Source organism: Ambystoma mexicanum, chromosome 1q (assembly GCF_040938575.1).
Source record: "Ambystoma mexicanum isolate Mex_15411 chromosome 1q, UKY_AmexF1_1, whole genome shotgun sequence".
NCBI classification, from domain to species: Eukaryota; Metazoa; Chordata; class Amphibia; order Caudata; family Ambystomatidae; genus Ambystoma; species Ambystoma mexicanum.
Window position 1 is genome coordinate 1,253,728,387 of NC_090922.1, and position 19,850 is coordinate 1,253,748,236.

The window sequence follows — 19,850 nt, forward strand, 5'->3', positions numbered from 1 at the left end:
TCGTCCTTTTTGGGATCCCCAGACTGATTGGAAAGAAGGGTTACTGCAGGCTCCGGTTACACAGCAGGCTCTCTGGTTGCTGGAAATCGCTACAGCCGTCTTTTCATCTTCCTCTTCGCTTTCAGCTCCAGTGGTCGACTTGTCAGCAACTTCCAGGTTCTGAGTATTTAATAGGAACTACAGCACAACTTCTTCAATCTCTCCCTGCAATTTACAACAAGAGGCAGTCTGGCTGTCCAATCAGGACAGCCAGCCCCCATTGAGACTGGACTCCTTTCAGGCAAGGTGAAAGACAAAGGGCTGCAGAGTTTTCCTGCCTTCTCAGACACTCTGGAGCCTTGGCTAGGAATATAAAGAATTTCCGCCGAAGACCTGAATCTCACTGAGGTCGTTCCTGCCTAGAATAGCAAGGGAAGACCTCAAAATACAGCAAGCAAGAAATGGTGAAAAAAGGAGCCCACCACGTTAGAAAAATGGTGGCTCTTCTGTGCATTACCGGGGCTGAATTAACAGCCTGCGAGTAATGAAGACTAAGTCATAAAGATAAAGCCACTGCGACCAGCCATTCATGTAAAACTCAGAATTGTAACAAAATGTTACCAGGTAAGTAAGAGAGGGGATACGTGGTATCCACCAGCACTCCACATAAGGTGTGGTGTGCTGGCTCACTATATAAAATGTAGAGGTGGATGAAAATCCCCCTTTACTAATTGGGAACTGTATTTCACCCAAGTACATGAAAGAGAAATTAACAGGGGAGCCCATGGGGGCAACTCAGCGTAAGCCCAAATGCTGTAGGAATCTCTAACTTCAACCATACACTATACAGAAATAAAAAGATTGTCCATAAAATGAGTAAAAGGAGAGAGGGGAAAAATATTCTGCTTCACTTAGGGACAAGGTAAAAGTTAGCTAGTCAAAGCAAAAGGTTCTGCGGGTTTACAATTAGTCAGAAAGATTTATCAAAATTATACAAAGACTTGAAAGTGGGCAGAATCTGATCAACCAGTAATTCCCACTTGATATGGATGCTTAGACCACGCCCCTTGAGACTTAGGATCTCCGAACTGGCTTCAGTGAAAAGCATGGTTTGTATTAAGGCTCTGTCTTGTGTACAAAGAATTATATGGAGCTAGTCACACATTTAATGTGAACTACATTGCTCCTCACCATCCTGTGAGCCATTTTTGTTCTCATAATGCCCGCTGTTGGTTTCGTACGTTAAATCTGCTCATGGGTGAGAAGATGCTATTACAGTTTTTGGCTTTAGACTTTGAAATCAATTTCTTAGGAAGATTGTTTCAGGGATCTCAAGAGATTTTGCCAGGCGTTAATAATGGGTTTCCTTAGCAACAACCAGAGTTGCACCTTCATTCTGTTTTTTAGCTGGCGTCCATGCTTTCAGGGAATGTACATAGAGCTACTTTGAAAGTGTGTGGGTAGGTACTAGTGTTTTGCATTCTCTAATGACTTGTGCATTGACTCTGTGAACCTGGCCCGTTTAGCTTACACCAATATTGAGTATTTCCAGCTTAAATTGTCACACTTATTTCCACTAATAGTCTACAGCGATGCATGTGAAGGTATGGTGATTACACTACACGTTCTGCTGTATCTTTGTTTAAAATAGGTTCTCATTTTCTCAGCCTTCCTCCCTAGATAATCTGAATCACTTTTAATGTCAATGGTAAAATTGAGATGGTGCATTCACGCACAGCTAGTAAATTATGAGTCATTGCCCACCAAGCATTGTGCGCACGTCTGCTCCAGGAAGAACATTGTTTCCTAATAGGAGTGTTTTTATAACTATTTCATCCTCTTTTCCAGATTCCACAAATTAATCCTGCTTCACTTTAGCATTAAATCTGCATTCAAGAGTAAATAAAAAACAAAGTCGGAAAACATGATTAGATAAAATAGGACTTTCTCATATTTATTCTTGTTTTTCATTTAAATCATCTAAATAGTTGTGCTGGGTTTTGTCAGGGATTTGTATTTTGTGCATTCTGTTTGTATTTTCAGAAGCATTTATTTGAATGGACCCCTCTTAGTATGGGTAAACGCTAACTGCATTTTTTTTGTCTGGCAGTGATATGGCATGTAGTGTTGCAGGAATTACCTCGGATGCCAACGTTCTGACAAACGAATTGAGGTTGATCGCTCAAAGGTACTAATTGAATTCCTTTTTCTATGTTTTAAATGCTGAGCCAGTTGTATTTGATGTTTTAAATGCAATTTAATTTTGTCCACTCATCATACCTCATGAGCTGTAGTTCGAACATGAACGTAATGACATTTTGAGTAAGGTCCGCAACTCTTGAGATAATGGACTGGGCCTTTCACTGTTTTTAAGATCTGAATTAGCTAGAGGGGAAACAAATCCGTGACCATGAACTCCGAAAAAGGTTTGTAACTACATGTATTCAATAAGTTGAGAATGGCCTTGAAAGTATTATTTTAAAACTGCACACATTGAGATGATGTTGTATAAAAAGTATACATGTTATTTTGAAGTGTATCAACCTCAATCATCAGTTTGCTCGATGTTGCTTTGTTTGTAATTATCTTGAATCAGGATTTAATGAGCATGCCTTTATCCAACTTGTTCATTAGATATGATCTTTGACCATGAATGCTTGCTGTGGTTGTAACCTCAAAATATGTGAAGTATAGATTAAACAGTCCTGTTTGGAACCAAGCCTAGGTGTTATTAAAAACATGCAATGCAAAGTAAATGGTTTATTCTAGTGGACTCCTTACTCCCACAGATTCCTCATTTTTGATATCTCCCTGTGCAGCTGCTGTTCTCAAACTTTTCTGCCACTGGGCCCGACGATGGCACCAGTATGTATGGAGGCGCAACAACCTGTGACCTTGGCCCTTTTTTCTGCACACTATGCTAGCTCTAGGAACACTGACCTTACGGACTAGTGCAGGCCATAGGCCAGGAAGTTTGCTGGGACCGGTTGGTCCCAATCCACAAACTGGTTTCAGTATGTCTGGATTGTATGCATGTGTCCCCCCCCCCCCCCGCCCCTCTCCACTGTGGTCCCTGATTGGGCCACTACTGGGTGTATGTGGGAAGATCTAATATTGGTTGGGTTGAGTTTCTGTGCTCACCTGAACTTTAGTATAAGAATAGAGTCTTGCAGCCATTTCTGAAGAGGAGCCAAGTATCCTGTGTAGCTGTGCAGACAAAGGAAGACATGTGAACCTATACTGAAGAGCCCTGGTAACGGTAATGTTTATTTATATAGCACCTATACACAGGCAAGTGTTTCAAAGCACTCAAGGAGGGTGGGATCATGGGGGACAAACAGTCGCTCAGAGTCTGCACAGGCAGAGTAAGTGCACATGATACATTTAATAGTAGAGGCACAGCAAATAGGCCTGACGGTGATTCTGCAGTTTTGCCAAGTGCGCTTACGGGGGGAAACAGACGGACAATCTTCGAGCATGGTGTTTTCGGATCGTGAAGTGCACAGATGTTCAAATGGAGGAGGTCCAAGTGCACCCAGTTGGTGGAGACTGGGTTAAGTGCAGAGAGAGCCACTCTCTTGGGATATTTCTCAAGTGCGGTGAGGCAAGTGCAAGAGTGGACTGGCGGGGGTGGCCGGGACCTGCGAGACACTGAGGTACACCAGGCGGCCAGTCAGCAAGCTGTAAGGAAGGGGAGACGAAGAGGAAAATGGCAAAGAGCTAGGTTATCGGGGTAGAGGGAGAGAGAAGGGAGAGGAAGAGTAAGGTCTTGAGGAGTTTTCAGAACTTAAGAAGATCAGGCTCAAGACGGAGAGTGGCAAGGAGGCTATCCAGAGGGAGACACCTGCTGAGGATAAGGATCTCACTCCAAATATCTGCTTGGAGAACTGGCTCACTCGCAAAACGCTGGAGGCAGATGAGCGGAGGGCTTGTGAGGGACATCATTAAGGTAGGCAACGTTGCAGGTAGATAAAGCCTTGAGGACAATGCAGAGGGTCTTGAATGTGATCCTTGCAGCCACTGGGAGATGCGATCCCTGGGCTTGAGTCCAAGGATAAGTCTTGCAGTTCTTTTCTGGATGCGTTGCAGAGGGCACGGGGCAGAAGCGGGTAGGTTGAGGAAGAGGCTGTTGCAGTAGTCCAGCCTAGAGGGAACCAGGGCTCTGGCGGCAGTGAGCCACTTGGGGAAAGTGATAAAAGGTAGAGTACCTCTGAGGAGGTGTAGCTGATAGTTAGACTGTTTAGAGATGCCTGAACTGTGAGAGGAGGAGAGAGTGGAGTCGAAGATGACCCCAAGGTGTTTAGCCTCGCAGGTGGGTGCGGGCGCAGGGCCAAGGGAGGCTGGCCAGAGTGAGAGTGGGAAAGCGGGAGCAGGGGTCCCAATGCGAATGATCTCAGTCTTACTGGCGTTGAGGCAGAGGTGAATTGCAGCACACAAAGACTGAATAGCGGACAGTCTGATATGAGCGAGGAGGAGGAGGAGGAGGCGGAGGCGGCTGGGGTAGCCTTAACTATAGTTGCGTGTCATCCGCCTAACACTGGAAGTAAGAGGTGAAAGTGGCAATCACAGGTGCTAAGGCAGCCATATAGATGTTGAAGAACCAGGGGGATAGGTTAGATTTCTGGGTAACGGTTAGATTTCTGGATAACGCCACAGGTTGAGAGCGATATTCGAGAGAAAGGCTCGAGTGTCACCTGGGATGGGCGGTCGGAGAGCAAGGAGGTTAACCACGCCAGAGCCTGACCTGTGATTCCCTGGGTGTCACTGAGACGTGCTATCAGGATGTTGTGGTTAACTGTGTCAAAGGCAGAGGAGAGGTCAAGGAGAATGAGGACAGAGGGAGTGTTTGTGTCAAGGTTTGAGAGCAGTCTTTACGGGTGTTCAGAAGAGCAGTTTCCGTGCCTCTGGATACTCTAAAGCCAGACTGATGGTCATGAAAGCAACCAACAGATTCAGTGTGGAGAGTCAGCTGAGAAATAGCCAACCTCTCCATGCGTTTGCCCAGGAAGGGAGTGATAATGGTGTTAGGGAGAATTCTCATTTCAGAGCCAATTCCCTTCTACCTTAGAGACCCCCAGCTCCTTTTCTGGACATTAGGACTTTTAATTTCTACCCTGGTATGAGTGACACCTTTTTCTCACTCTCTCGTATTTTTTATTTGATTTGGACTCCGTTTTCTTTGTTTGGAGTCTGACATCCATAGGCATCTGCTTTTTGTATGGTGACACACAGCACCTTCAGTGCAGTGTCACAGAGAAGTCTCCTTTGGCTTTCTCATAAGGTTTAAATACCTTTTCTTGGGGACACTACTGTTCCCAAGAATAGTAAAGTGAAATCGACTTGACTGACTTTTTCTCTTTGTAGGTCCAGCACACCCCATTGTATGTGGTGTGCTGGGGGGTGGGAAGGTTACTTAGTAGCCCCTTTCTACTTTATCGTGTAACATGTTTTTGTTACCCTCACTACATACATTTAATGGCTGGTGGCAGTGGTTTAATTTTCCTACCATTGTGCATTTTTACCGCAGGCTGAATCCTCAGCTGCAGTATAGCACCCATGGGTGACCATTGTCAAAATGGCCCGGTCTTCTGTTTTCACCATTTCTTGTTTCCAAGGTCTTTCTTGGGTTTTACTCTGCACACCAAACTAGGTTTAACCCTTTTGTTCATTTTGCCTTTGACAGGCTTCAGTACTGAAACCCGCCTCTGGCTCCAGTGTGTCTGGCAGGGCAGGAAACTAGGGTTTCCTTAGTTACCTGAATGCACTCAGTCCTGATGGGGTGGGGGGGGGGCTGCCTGCCCTTTCAGGACAGCCACTCTGCTGTGTAAGTGGCAGCTAGTCTGTGCATGATTTGGGGCATCCTGCATAAAAGGCGAGGCTTCTTGGACTGAAGACTGAGTCGACCACTGGACGAAACATCCAACAAAGGAATCGTGAAGATAAGCTTGCTGCATCCTCCTAGACCATTGAACTGCCTGGTGAAGCCCTGCTGCTCTGCGGAAACTGTTTTTCCGAATCAACTAGAGAAGCTCCGGAGAGGACAACCTCTTCCCTTGGGTTGGTGGGACCAACTAACCCCAAGACAAAGTTTGCTGGAAGACCTTCACCAACTTGCTGTACTAGTTTGCTGCTGGAACCGAGTGCCAGGGGTCGAGAAATCAGTAGCATAGTGCATCGTCTTTAAGTCGGACTGAAGCTCCAGGAAGGTCTTGAGGACCCTTCCGAAGTAGGACTACCCAAGCTCAAGTCACCTCACCAGAGTGCTGGACTCAAGCGGAAGAAGCCCATCAAGTGTCCAAGATCCTCAGTGGTGCTATTTGCTGGTAGCTGAAACTGCGAAGTGCCACTGAACTGAAAAGAGCCCGTAGCTGCAGCTGACCTTCGAACTGCAGTGCAGGAGTCCTCCAGATGTCGTCCTTGTCCCCACGACTGAGGCCCAGCAACACAGGATCTGCAACCAGGGCAGAAGCCAGCTGGATCCTCTTCTTCTAACCTAAGGTACTGTTCTGACTAAGGAGTACTTAGTAGCTTGCTTGTCTCAGTTGAGATTTGCAGTAGGTGCCTTTCTAGAGTTATTCTAGCTCTAACTTTTCACAAGTGTAACAACTTGTGGCCCAACAGTGATTTTCTACAACAAATGCTCTAACTTTGTGCAAGACCTTTGTGCTATCTAAGAAGTGCCTCGGCTCCATAGACATTGTTCAAATTGACTTTGGCTGTCCTGGCTCCCTACACACACTTCTAACCCAGTGACTTTGATTCTAACTGTCCCTCATAGGTGATGCATTGGTTTTTAACTAATATTGCTGGGAAAGGTTTTTATCTAGACCTTCATTGGAAGATTTAAAATGCTCACATGTGTTGAGAACCACCTTTTTTCCTTCCTTTTTAACCTTTCTGCCAACCTCAGAATCCACCAAAGTATACAAGTGATATATAAATGCCATTACTGTCCTAGTTGGTGAATTCACCTCCGGGTGTAGGAAGAGTGTATGAAGCATCTCTAAAGAGGGTATATTTGCTTTGAATTGATTCTGGAAAAGTAATTTGAAGTGTATTTGTGTTGCACATTTCCCTTTTTAAAGACTGCTTATTTAAAACTGACCGTTAAATAAATTATTTTACTAGAAAACCTTGAGTGTAAGTGTTATTTGGATAATTTTATTGGTGGAATTCAATGCTACAGCTCACATTTACCCATTTTGAGCTACGTCTGGCTGCACAGTCACGCTACCAACTTGTGTAGTGCAGACCTGTACCAAATGGTGGGTTACCTAATACCAAGAGGGTAAGGATGGTATAGTCTCCCACAGGGTTACTACATCAATTCTTGCCTAACACTGATGGCAGGTGGTGGGATAGACGTAGAGTGGTACATTGATTATTTGCTGTACTTGTGCCCAACTAAACCAGTCACAAGGCTAAGCTCCATCAAAAAGTGAAGCAATTGTAACAGGCCAATATGGATAACTTCAATGTGGCAGCCCTGGTGGTTCTGACAGTAGATCAACTGAAAGAAATGTGCAAAACCAGGGGTCTGACTCTGAAAGGAAAATAATGTGAATTGATTACAAGGTTGTTGAGTCCTGTAGGGTATTTTGTGGAGATTTGGGGCCTGACGGTATTTTATTACCGCCGAAAAATAACTTAGCAATAATTACTCCTTGTATTCAGATTGGGCCATGTGCAACAATAATACAGTGGACATGCATTATTTCAGCACCCAGACATGCATATTTGGTATGCGTGGTTGGTGGTATTTTGGTGAGCATAATTCCCTTGTTTTATTTGTGGCCCCAATGTCCAGAATCCCTTATCTTTGCTTAGATTTTTCGTGTAATCACTAGAGAGACCTCAGACCTACATTTCAGGAATACCACATTTTCAGTGTTAGTGTTAGTGTGCCACCATGGGCGATCTCACTGACTTATTTACGACAGAGAGCTATATGTGGTAATTTTGTGGTAATTTCCACTACCTTATATACGGTAGGGAACTATGTTCAGAGAGTCCCTCTTCCCGTTGGCTCATGTACCTCCAACGAGCTATGCTACAAACAATCACTCTCAACTGTCCATACTGAATATGATCATGCACACATCTGTCTTAAAATGACAATTGCATTGTTTAAAAATCTCCCCTCATCATCAGCACTGTATTGGTAAATATAAAATACACCACCCGTCTGCTTTCAAATATTTTTCTGTATTATAAAAGTTGCATTTAAACACGATCTCACTCTTTACAGAAATAAATAAAATAGCACAGTAACAGCATTGTCTGTGATACACTGAAAAAAGAGTGGCGGAGAACAGAACCCAATTTGCAACATTAACATGCGATTAAGGCACCGGAATCTCCTTTCCTACTCTGACTGAATATTCTTGTACACACTCAGCTCCCACACTTATGTAATTACCTTATCTGTTCAGCCGAGTTTTCTTCAGCTGTGCTCTTTCTGAATGTGGCTCCCTTGAAGATCAACCCCAGTGAAAAGGAGCGCCTTTCCTTCTCAAACCGGGGTCATTGCCTGGAACTCTCAGCTTTTTCAGCAGAAATGCTCCAACCAGGAAAAAAACAGGTCCTTCTCCTAGCTCTCCAAATCTCCACTGTCCTCCTTCCTCCTCAAACTCCCCCCAGTAAAACTCTGATCACTCCCTCTAGCATGATACTTGCTATGACGCTGCTCCAATCAGAATCAATCATGCCATCTCCTCCTTCTCTACACAATGGCTCATTTTTATAGTAATACTTTGTAACCAACTGATTTCCTGTTCTTTCGAGCCCTTTTGCTTCCTGTAGTTATGTGGACAGGGCAGCAGAGAAAACGAGAAAAAAAAAAATGAATGTGCGTTTAAAAGTTCACTTTCAGAGTAGGCCTATTTCTGCAGTGGAGACACATTTTTATTAGTGGATTATGTTAACTTCAGTTTCATTAGTCAGGTTAGTTATGAGTAATGTTAGTTATTAATTTTCAAATGTGTCTCTTGCACCATAGGCATTTCAGGTGAAAAATAGTGTGCATTTTTGAATGTGCACGTGTGCTTTTAACTGTAAAAATAGATTTGCATCTTATGTTAAAATCGTTTTTGACTGAATAGCCTGTCTTTCCTTGTTAATCTGGTAACACATATAACAATGCACCATAGGCATTTGGTGCTGCATCAAAAAAAACATTTGCTACCTGTGCAGTAGTGCTGTACTCTGTGCTGTAACACGCCAAATATCCTTACATACCCTCCTTTTGTTTTTAGAATTTGGCTACGATCCAAGCCAATTCCTAAAAACAATTTGTTCTTTTTCTTTTCACAATATAGCAATCCAACAAAATGAATATTCATGTGCATCAATGAAAAAGTTGCAATCAACACAGTATTCATCTGGGTTCATTAGTTTACAAAATGTTCTACATTTGCCTTCTCAGTGGAAGTGGCATTACTCTAAGTTTAGATTTTACAAGTCAATTAAAAACAATGAAATAAAACAACTAACCAAAACAAATAATTAATATAACTAATTAAAATAATAAATACGTGGAACTCCGTATGTCAGGACTCTTGTCTGCCTCTGATATGTCCCGACCAGCGATGTTATTTGGTTCATTCGAGTACACTTTCATCTTGGCAATCTTAGATCCATAGGAGTCATCTTTTTTAGCATTCTGGTTATCTTGTCTTCACCTCCACCTGGAGGCAGGCATCTTTTGGTCTTCATCCAGGGGACTCCAGGACTCCATCGTCTCCCGTGGCCTCTGATCCCGGAACCTCCGACCAAATAATGTTAATTTTCTAAATCAAATAGAAAATAAACAAATTAAGTACATAGCACAATACTAACTTCATCCTTTTGCCAAAAATAAAACATGCTTGGTAAAAATATTTCGTTTTTTTTTTTCTGAAATTAAACACAAGTTAAAAGAAAACAAGCACATATAAACAGCATTCAATATTTAATACATTTTCTCTCCGCACACCAACCATGAGCTTCCATTATATATTTATTTATTTATTTTATATTATATATTTTTACATATATTACAGTGTTTATGTGCCATTATAACAATCAACTTTTTAACTTCTTTGTCACTGCCTCCTGATTGCACCCATTTATTTTCTCTTTTTGTGTTCAAGGGACTTTATCTGTTTCTACATGCTCAAGCTGCCTGATCTCATGTCTGGGATGGCATGGTTTGATTTGATTTACATGGACAAACTGCTCTATTGCTGTTTCACCTTCATTTTTCAAAATTTTATAAACTACAGGAGAGACCTTATCTATAATTCGAAATGGCCCCTGCCAGGCTGCTAGAAATTTAGAATTTTTCTGTTTACTTTTTCCAAAATGAAACTTGTACACCTGATCCCTTACACTGTATTCCTTTACTGATGTCTTTTTGTCATAATAAGATTTTGCACTGTCAGCAGCTCTTTCCAGATTTCTCTGCACAAAAGCAAATGCATGTTGCAAATGCCTCCTCAGTTCATCAATATATTCATGAACTGTGGATGCACTCACAAGTGTCTGCTCCTGTGTTCTATATAGTAGGTGTTGTGGTAACACCATTTTCCTACCTGTTAAGACCTCATGGGGGCTAACACCTGTTGCTTTGGCAGGAGTTGACCTGATTGCCATCAAAACCAATGGTAAACGTAAATCCCAGCTGGAACCTGCTTCTGCCACAAATTTCTTTAAAATATCCACAACAGACCTATTGCTTCTTTCAACTGTACCTGAAGACGCCGCCCGATATGCGATATGTAGTTTCCTTTTCACACCTAGTATTTGCCATACCTTACTCATTAGAGTACTTGTAAAATGACTTCCTCTGTCTGACTCAATTCTTTGTGGCAACCCAAACCTTGAGAGCACATGGTTCACCAGCAATGTGGCTGCTGTTTGCGCACTACAATCTGGTGCAGGAATGCATTCAATCCACTTCGACATCAAACATACCACACTCAAAATATAACGGTGTCCCCTGCTCGACCTTTTTAAAGGACCTACATAGTCTATTTGCAAATCTGACCATGGGAGAGTTAGGCCTCTTCATCAATGGTGCTCTATGCATTGGTGAAGCAGGTTTAAATTGGGCGCATACTAGACATCCTCTAGTATATAATTCCACATCTTGGGACATATGTGGCCAGTAAGCATAATCTTTTAGTATTTCTAATGTTTTTTGTGAACCTCTATGGCCTGCAGTTATGGCATCATGTGCATGGTGTAGCATTAGTCCTCTGAATGAAAGGGGTACTACCCACTGTATTTTGTCCTGTTATGGACTCTCTAATCATGAGTCCATCCTGTAATCTAATTCGTGTTTTGTTCTTTAATAGCACCCTCAACTCTTCTTTTTCCATACAATCATTTTCTGTTAAAGGATTTTGTTCGGGATCTATCAAATGATTATAATAGATTCCCAAAATTTGATCATTCTTTTGTGCCTCAATCAAATCTTGGTCTGGCGTGTCATGACTCCACTGCACCACCGGTTGATCTACCTCGTTTGGTGCTTTAGAACGTGTGACTGCATCAATTTGTATTTCACCCATTAAATAATCAATAGGTAGCAATTCTCCCATCACAGCCCCAATCTTAGCTAGGTGGCCTGCCTTATCATTTCCCTCCTTATCCTCTCCTGGTGTTTTTAAATGCCCACAAATTTTTCTCCAGTATATTGTTAACTTATTCTCTGACACCAATTTGTCTATGGCTCGTATCATTTTTCCATGCTTAAGTGGCTTTTTGTTATATGTAACCGTGCCTCTTGCTTTCCAACCAGGCAAATACTCCACAAAGCTATTCCGTGCATAGTCAGAATCAGTCACCAGGACAATTTCACTGAACTTTTTATCAACTGCAGTAGCAATTGCTTTATAAATGGCTGCCAATTCCGCCACCTGACTGCTCCTATCTCCAATCCTCATCCCTATACTGGGGCACCTTCACATTTCAACCAGACATTTCCTATTCCTGCCACTAACTGTTTATTACTGTCATTTTCAATGTGAAAAGCACAACCATCCACATATACAGTTGGCAAATCCTTGCATGTTTTTTCATCAAAAGCTTTGTGTGGTGATTGTTGAAATTCCTGTAAACTAGTTTCTACTTCCATTTCATTTGGTATTTGTTCAGCTGCACAGTCATGTAAGTCAGCTAACCCTTGAGCAATTGGGTTCTTTTTATTTTGTCCATATCTCACTTCTACGGGAAAACCTTGTAATGCCAGCGTCCATGAAGTGATTCTGGATTGCGCTAGATTACCTGATCTAATTCTTTTACTCTCTAAAAATTGCAAAGGTTGATGATTTGTTTCAATAATTACCTTTTCTCCCTGAACAATGGGGCGGAAATGTTGTAGCGCCCACACAGTGGTTAATAGGGCCTTTTCACATTCATTAAATTTCATTTCAACTTGGGAAAATGCCTTACTTGCATATGCAATGGTTTTGTGATTCAAATCGTGTTTTTGTGATAACACTGCTGACATACAATGTTCAGAAAAACCTATTTCTATAAAGAAATCCCTGTCCTTTATGGGGTATGCTAAACATGGTGCCTTTACAAGACATTCCTTTAATCTAGCCACTGCATCAGACTGCCCTTTTTCCCATTTCCAGGGAGTATTCAGTTTAAGCAGTTTAGTCAATGGTTGAGCGATTTCTGCATAATTTTTAATGAACTTTCTGTTGTAGCCTGTCATCCCTAATAAACTTTTTACTCCTTTCACATTTTTAGGATCTTTTAATCTTTGTATGGCCTCTATTTTCTTCTTTTGTGGATTTAGCCCATGTTCAGTCACTTCATGCCCTAGAAAGTTCACTTTTTTCTTGCACCATTGTGCTTTTTGCAAAGATACTTTGGCGCCTGCTTTCTGCAATTGGCCAAGTACATGTCTTATTTCATCAAAATGGCTTTTCAGGCTTTCATTTTTTATCAGGACATCGTCCACATAAACTATTGTTCCTCTTTCCGCTGCATCCGGCATGGCCTTTCTCAAAAATATGCCAAATTCACTCCCACTATTGATGTACCCGAACGGAGCTCTAAGCCAGGCATATTGAGTCCTGTCAAATGTAAAGGAAAATAAATGTTGTATCTCCTCTGCCAATGGCACACACCAATATCCAGAGGTGAGATCTAATGTGGTAAACACATTTGAACCATGTACCTGAGCTAGGCCCTGATCAATGAATGGCAGTGGCCATCTAGATACTGGTACTCTTTTATTTAACTCTCTCAAGTCTGCACACAGCCGCCATTGACCATTTGGCTTTAACACACCTAAAATAGGTGTATTGGATGTGCTATGAATGGGCCTGATGATTCCCCGCGATTCCAAATTTTTAATATTCTCTGCCAATGATTCTAAACATGCCAGCGGTAGTCTATACTGGCGTACAAACACTGGATTTCTGCTACACCCTTCTGGTAGTGTGGCCACATGTAAATCAGTTAAACCACAATCATAAGCATCTTTTGCAAATACATCCTTAAACTCCATAAATATCTCCCTCAGATTGTCCCTCTCTTCATTGCTTTCACATGCATCCGCTAAGGAGATCTGCTCTTCTACCATTTTGGAAAATTCTGGAAAATCTTCTGGTAAGGGAATCTCGGCGCTTTCCTCGAACTGTGTGGCTGTGTATTTTTGTAAAGCTGCCACTTTTAAATATTTTGGCATATCAGCTTCCACTTCAATGGGCTGATTGTCTGTTTCATTTTCATTTAAATTAAATATTATGCAATCCTCTTGATGGCAGCACACTGTCTCATTTGAATCATAAGGATACACAGAATGAATTTTAAATATTCCTTTGGGCTGAGAGTCCAGGTGTTCTGGTAACTCACCCTTGGCATCTACATACTTTTCAGGAATATTTCCAATCACCATGTTATTTAAATCTGCCGTATAATGTGATTTTTGTATGGCCATTCCTAATGGGGAGTTTTCCTCTAAATGAATATCCTGACAACCTTCATTATTTACCATAATTTTTACAGATCCTTCACCAATATCTACAATGGAATGTATTCATAATCCAGGCCTTGCTGTTTTATGGATTCATTCAGGCATTCAAATGCATCAGAGCCTTTCATCTGCTGTCCATTTTTGCATTTCAGTGTTATTGCAAACTGTTTTGTAAATGCAGGAATAATAGTATCTTTCCTCATTTGTAATTCGATTGCATAAGGAACCAGTTGTGCACAATGATAAGCCCTTCTTTTGTCTTCAAATTCAGGTGCCGGACCACCTAGGCGTGACCATATTTTTTGATTAAGGAAATCTAACACCATACACATTCTGTGCATTATGTCATTTCCCATGTAAAATTCATTTTGTGCTCCACTCACTATCCATACATTATGGTAAATTGTTTTCTGCCCAATGCTAATTTTAAGCATGCATCTGCCTGCAATTCGGTTTTCAAAGTCTGGACTGTCCAACCCAGAAACATATTGGTTTTTAATCCTAAATCTCGGGATTTCTTCCCTCTCCATTATTTTTTGCAACAATTTCTCATTAATGAAACTCCTTTCATGTTCAAGCGCTAAAGTGGCTTTTATTGTTTTAAAATGGTCATTTATACCAACATGAACCCATGGTTGCTCATTTCCCATGTGTATTTCTGCCAGAGTGGTAATGTGTTTTTCTGAATCTGTTTTAGGAGCAATATTCTGTTTGTATGTTTTCTCTTTTAAATAAAAACGTAATGTGTGCTCATCTATGGCAGTCTGCCAATTTTTCCTTGGGTCCAAGTATATTTGTACAGGTAGTTTTTCATTGTCGCTCTGCATTTTGTCTTGACACATTAATATAACAGTGACACTAGGTATGCAGCTATTCTGGAGATATACCTCCACAGCATCATTTGTCTTGGCAACGGTGTGGCATTCATTTATATTGCTGTTTTGTGATTTTAGTTTCTTAGGCCTCAATGGTTTTTTGGTTAAGGACCACAGCACTCCATTCACCCCATCTATTAGAGGAGACAATCTTTCAGACAATCTGTCCCCATCAGAAATGGAATTTCACAAATAGATGTGATCAATACCTCTTGTTTCATTCTGTGCTTTCCTATTTTTATGTCAACCTCAGTTACACCTATGATGGGCACCTCCTCCCCATTAAAGTTATGCACTGGGCCTTGATTTTCCTTCATTGTGATCTGACTCTGTGGGGGTCTCCCTTCATTGATACTCTTTACCAGATCCTTGGACATAATTGTGGCCTGTGCGCCAGTGTCAATCATAGCAAAGGTGTGGCATTTTTCTTCTACAGTGATGGGTGCATAATATCTGTCCTCAACTTCCTCTAATACACATAAAAAGTGTGAATTCTTACTGAGTTCAGGGCTCACCTTTCTCAGATCTTTTTCACTTTTGGCTAAGCACATTGGTAAATGGAAAGACATTTTTCCCTCCTTTTTACCCATTTCTGCGCGAGAGACTTTATTCATTTCTGCATGATCAGAGGTTTTTTGGAGCGTGGCCACTGTTCGCCCATCCATCTGGGTAACATCAGAGACCACATTACAATCCTCCAACTGAACATGTGTAACAACATCATTCAGCAATTTGTCATTTTTTAATTCTGTGCATTTGTAATCATTTAGTGTCATACCAGCCCTTTCAGCCTCTTCAAAAAATATGTGGCTCAAAGAATTCTTCAGGTGATTGACTTGTACCCTCCTTTTGAATATTTCCTTTTTCTGTCTGTGTTGGGTCATTGTTTTGCTTGCCCAGGGAAGGAGCTATAGCATCCCCACTTACTCCCTGTTCACTGGTATTCCCCATGCATGAATCATTTTTCTTAAATCTGTCCCTTTGTTCTTTTGGAATTCCTAATGTTTCTTTTTCATTTGTGCAAATGTTTACTGTTTTATTTAGCTCTAAGTTAAACCGTACCTCTTTTTTAGAAGTATTTGCACTTTCTGTCACAATTTCATTTACTGGTACTTTCATTTTTAATCCATTAGGCATCTCGGAGTCGTTATGCAAAATTATATCAGAGCAATCTGTCATTTTGGCACTGCAGTTATCATGAGTACTTAGTCACTTTTCGGAAGCCCCCCGGTCATTGCTATGGCCATCAGCCCCCTCTTTGGAAGGTTGTTTTTGCGCTGTATAGAGCTTTCCTATTTGCTCAGCTAACATTTTCACTTGGGCCTCAAGGCATTGGAACCTTTCCATCTCTCTAGGATCCTCTTTCTGTGGCCTAGGTCGATATTGGTTGTTTTCCCCCTGATTGGATCTATTCTGATTCCTCTCAGGTGATGATGTCGGTTGGGATGGTTTCTGAACTCTTGATTCATTTGTGGATGGGAGCGGGTTGCACCCATCCTTTGATTATAGTCCCCTGGTGGGGAATCATTGTACTGGCGTGGATTGTAGTTCACGTTTTGCCTCATGTCCTGTCTCCCAGATTGTGGGTACTGGCCCCTAGGTTGATTTGCATTATCAGTAAATCGATCCACATATCGGGGCCTATCCTGATTACCATATATCATGGTGCTGGGATCAAATCTGCTCTGTGTCCCCAATGACTGGTAGGGACCATCATTTCTTTGATCTTGATTTTGTCTCTGGTTATTGTTCATACCTGCCATATCAGGCCGGTATCCTACCCGGGGTCTGTCCCCTAAATACCTAGGGCTGATGTAGCTCTCTCTATTACTAGGATCATGTGATTGGAACATTGGTACAGGAAATGGCGATCTTTGTTGATTACCCCTTTGTTCAGGTGTCACATTATTTTTACCTTGGCTTTGAGCAGCCTCAAGGGACATTTTGGCTGACCTGATTTCCATTACTGTGGCTGAGGGTTCTTTAGATTTAGGTCTAGTATCTTTCATTTTATCACTTTCTCTACCCTGACAATAGAGTACCTCATATAGTTTTGTGCTTTGATGTACAATCCATTCAAGGGACTTGTCACGGTCAAATTCACGGACCAATTGGGATATGATGTCTTTCTGTAGCCCATAGAAGTATGCAGTTTTAAACTCATTGGAGTTTGAGTCAAAAGATACATCAAAGCGAGAAAATGCTCTTTTTAAGTCTTGTAAAAATTGGCGAGGAGATGTATTAGGTCCAGCAGTAATTGTGTACGCGACTTTCTTTGCCTCCTGCAATGACTGAAAAGGAGAAAAATGACACCTAATTTCTTTTTCAAACTCCAGCCATGTCATATTCTGCTGTTCATTTAATCCCCTTATGATGCTGGCCGTCGGGGCATCTAAAGTTAAATGAAAATATTGTCTGTACTGTTCCTTAGGTATCTGGAGTGCTTTAAAAATGTCATGCACCGCTTCTAAGTGATCCTCAATGCAGCATTCACCTCCCTTTTTAAATGGTTTGATCAGGGCTTTAATGGATTTCATTATTTTTATGGGGCTACTTGTTGCAATGCATGGAATTGCACTATTTTGTAATTCACTCCTGTTTTCAGGTGTATGAGATTGGTGGCTGCCCCCAATGGGAGTATCAAATCCCCCAAGGGCGCTGCAACCAAGTTCAGTCACCGGCCCAGTCACTGGAGCACTAGCTCTTTGGGCAGAGCTAGAATTCACCTCCACTCCATTGAATGTGGTACCCTGCCGCCTCTCCTGGGACCTGGGAATGCACATTTGCTGTTCTAAGTCCTTACACTTTTTAAGGAGTCTGTTGGCTTCATCTTGCAAATAGTTGTTTTCACCATTCATCTTATTAATCACCTCCTGCATGTCGCACATTTGCATTTGGCATTCATTGAACTCTTTATTCCTCTTGTCTCTTTCTTGAATCATTTTAATCATTTCTTGTTCTCCACTCTGGAGATCACCTTTTTCACAATGTTCTTTTTGTAAAATCTGCATCTCTGAAACAACCTCATCTTTATCCCGTCTAATGTGATCCACTAAGGCTTTTAAGTGTGCCAATTCTTGCTCACTATCTTCAAATTGTTTCTTGCTTTTGGATAACTGAGTATCAAAGTGTCTGCATTTTAATTGCATGTCTTTTTGGCATACATCCAATTCTGCTCTCAACATTTCCTGATTTTTACTTGCCCCATCTAATTCAGTCTTTAACCTGTTAATTAGCTGAGTATCATTCTCTTGCATTCGCAGGGACTTATTTAAAATAAACCATATTTTGCCGCATAGCCGTATTAAACAGTCTTTCTCTGCACTTTTATCGGCTGCATTCAATAATCTTGTAAGGCAGACCTGAATTATGCTGCCTTCTGCAAAAATATTGTCTAGTTTTTCTTTCTGCACCTCACCCTGAATGCGGTTACTCCATTCTAACGTGCTATTCGACGACCAATTCCCATGTGCAAACAACTTTGCCTCTAAATATTGCACTAGATCTGAGAATGTGGTTTCCCTTTGTGACATTCTGAAATTTGTTTTTAGTGGCACACTGCTATTATAAAATGGGTTCCCTTTAATGTGCAAATGGCAGTGTGAGACACGCTTGCCACGCCCAGTAGGTACTCTATGATCACTTTCCCGGCCTGCAACGCACCATAAATATGTAGGGTATTTTGTGGAGATTTCAGCACCCAGACATGCATATTTGGTATGCGTGGTTGGTATGCGTGGTTGGTGGTATTTTGGTGAGCATAATTCCCTTGTTTTATTTGTGGCCCCAATGTCCAGAATCCCTTATCTTTGCTTAGATTTTTCGTGTAATCACTAGAGAGACCTCAGACCTACATTTCAGGAATACCACATTTTTAGTGTTAGTGTGCCACCATGGGCGATCTCACTGACTTATTTATGACAGAGAGCTATATGTGGAATTTTGTGGTAATTTCCACTACCTTATATACGGTAGGGAACTATGTTCAGAGAGGCCCTCTTCCCGTTGGCTCATGTACCTCCAACGAGCTATGCTACAAACAATCACTCTCAACTGTCCATACTGAATATGATCATGCACACATCTGTCTTAAAATGACAATTGCATTGTTTAAAAATCTCCCCTCATCATCAGCACTGTATTGGTAAATATAAAATACACCACCCGTCTGCTTTCAAATATTTTTCTGTATTATAAAAGTTGCATTTAAACACGATCTCACTCTTTACAGAAATAAATAAAATAGCACAGTAACAGCATTGTCTGTGATACACTGAAAAAAGAGTGGCCGAGAACAGAACCCAATTTGCAACATTAACATGTGATTAAGGCACCGGCATCTCCTTTCCTACTCTGACTGAATATTCTTGTACACACTCAGCTCCCACACTTATGTAATTACCTTATCTGTTCAGCCGAGTTTTCTTCAGCTGTTCTCTTTCTGAATGTGGCTCCCTTGAAGATTAACCCCAGTGAAAAGGAGCGCCTTTCCTTCTCAAACCGGGGTCATTGCCTGGAACTCTCAGCTTTTTCAGCAGAAATGCTCCAACCAGGAAAAAAACAGGTCCTTCTCCTAGCTCTCCAAATCTCCACTGTCCTCCTTCCTCCTCAAACTCCCCCAAGCAAAACTCTGATCACTCCCTCTAGCATGATACTTGCTATGACGCTGCTCCAATCAGAATCAATCATGCCATCTCCTCCTTCTCTACACAATGGCTCATTTTTATAGTAATACTTTGTAACCAACTAATTTCCTGTTCTTTCGAGCCCTTTTGCTTCCTGTAGTTATGTGGACAGGGCAGCAGAGAAAACGAGAAAAAAAAAAAAATGAATGTGCGTTTAAAAGTTCACTTTCAGAGTAGGCCTATTTCTGCAGTGGAGACACATTTTTATTAGTGGATTATGTTAACTTCAGTTTCATTAGTCAGGTTAGTTATGAGTAATGTTAGTTATTAATTTTCAAATGTGTCTCTTGTACCATAGGCATTTCAGGTGAAAAATAGTGTGCATTTTTGAATGTG

General features: G+C 41.5%; 1 protein-coding gene across 1 annotated transcript in view; it reads left to right on the forward strand.

Moving 5' to 3' along the window:
* PSMA4 (proteasome 20S subunit alpha 4) overlaps positions 1 to 19,850 on the forward strand; it is a 324,356-nt gene that overhangs the window by 94,889 nt on the left and 209,617 nt on the right. The window contains exon 5 of the mRNA XM_069642068.1: positions 2,090 to 2,167. Within this exon, the coding sequence (XP_069498169.1) occupies positions 2,090 to 2,167 (78 nt within the window). The remainder of the gene's footprint in view (positions 1 to 2,089; positions 2,168 to 19,850) is intronic.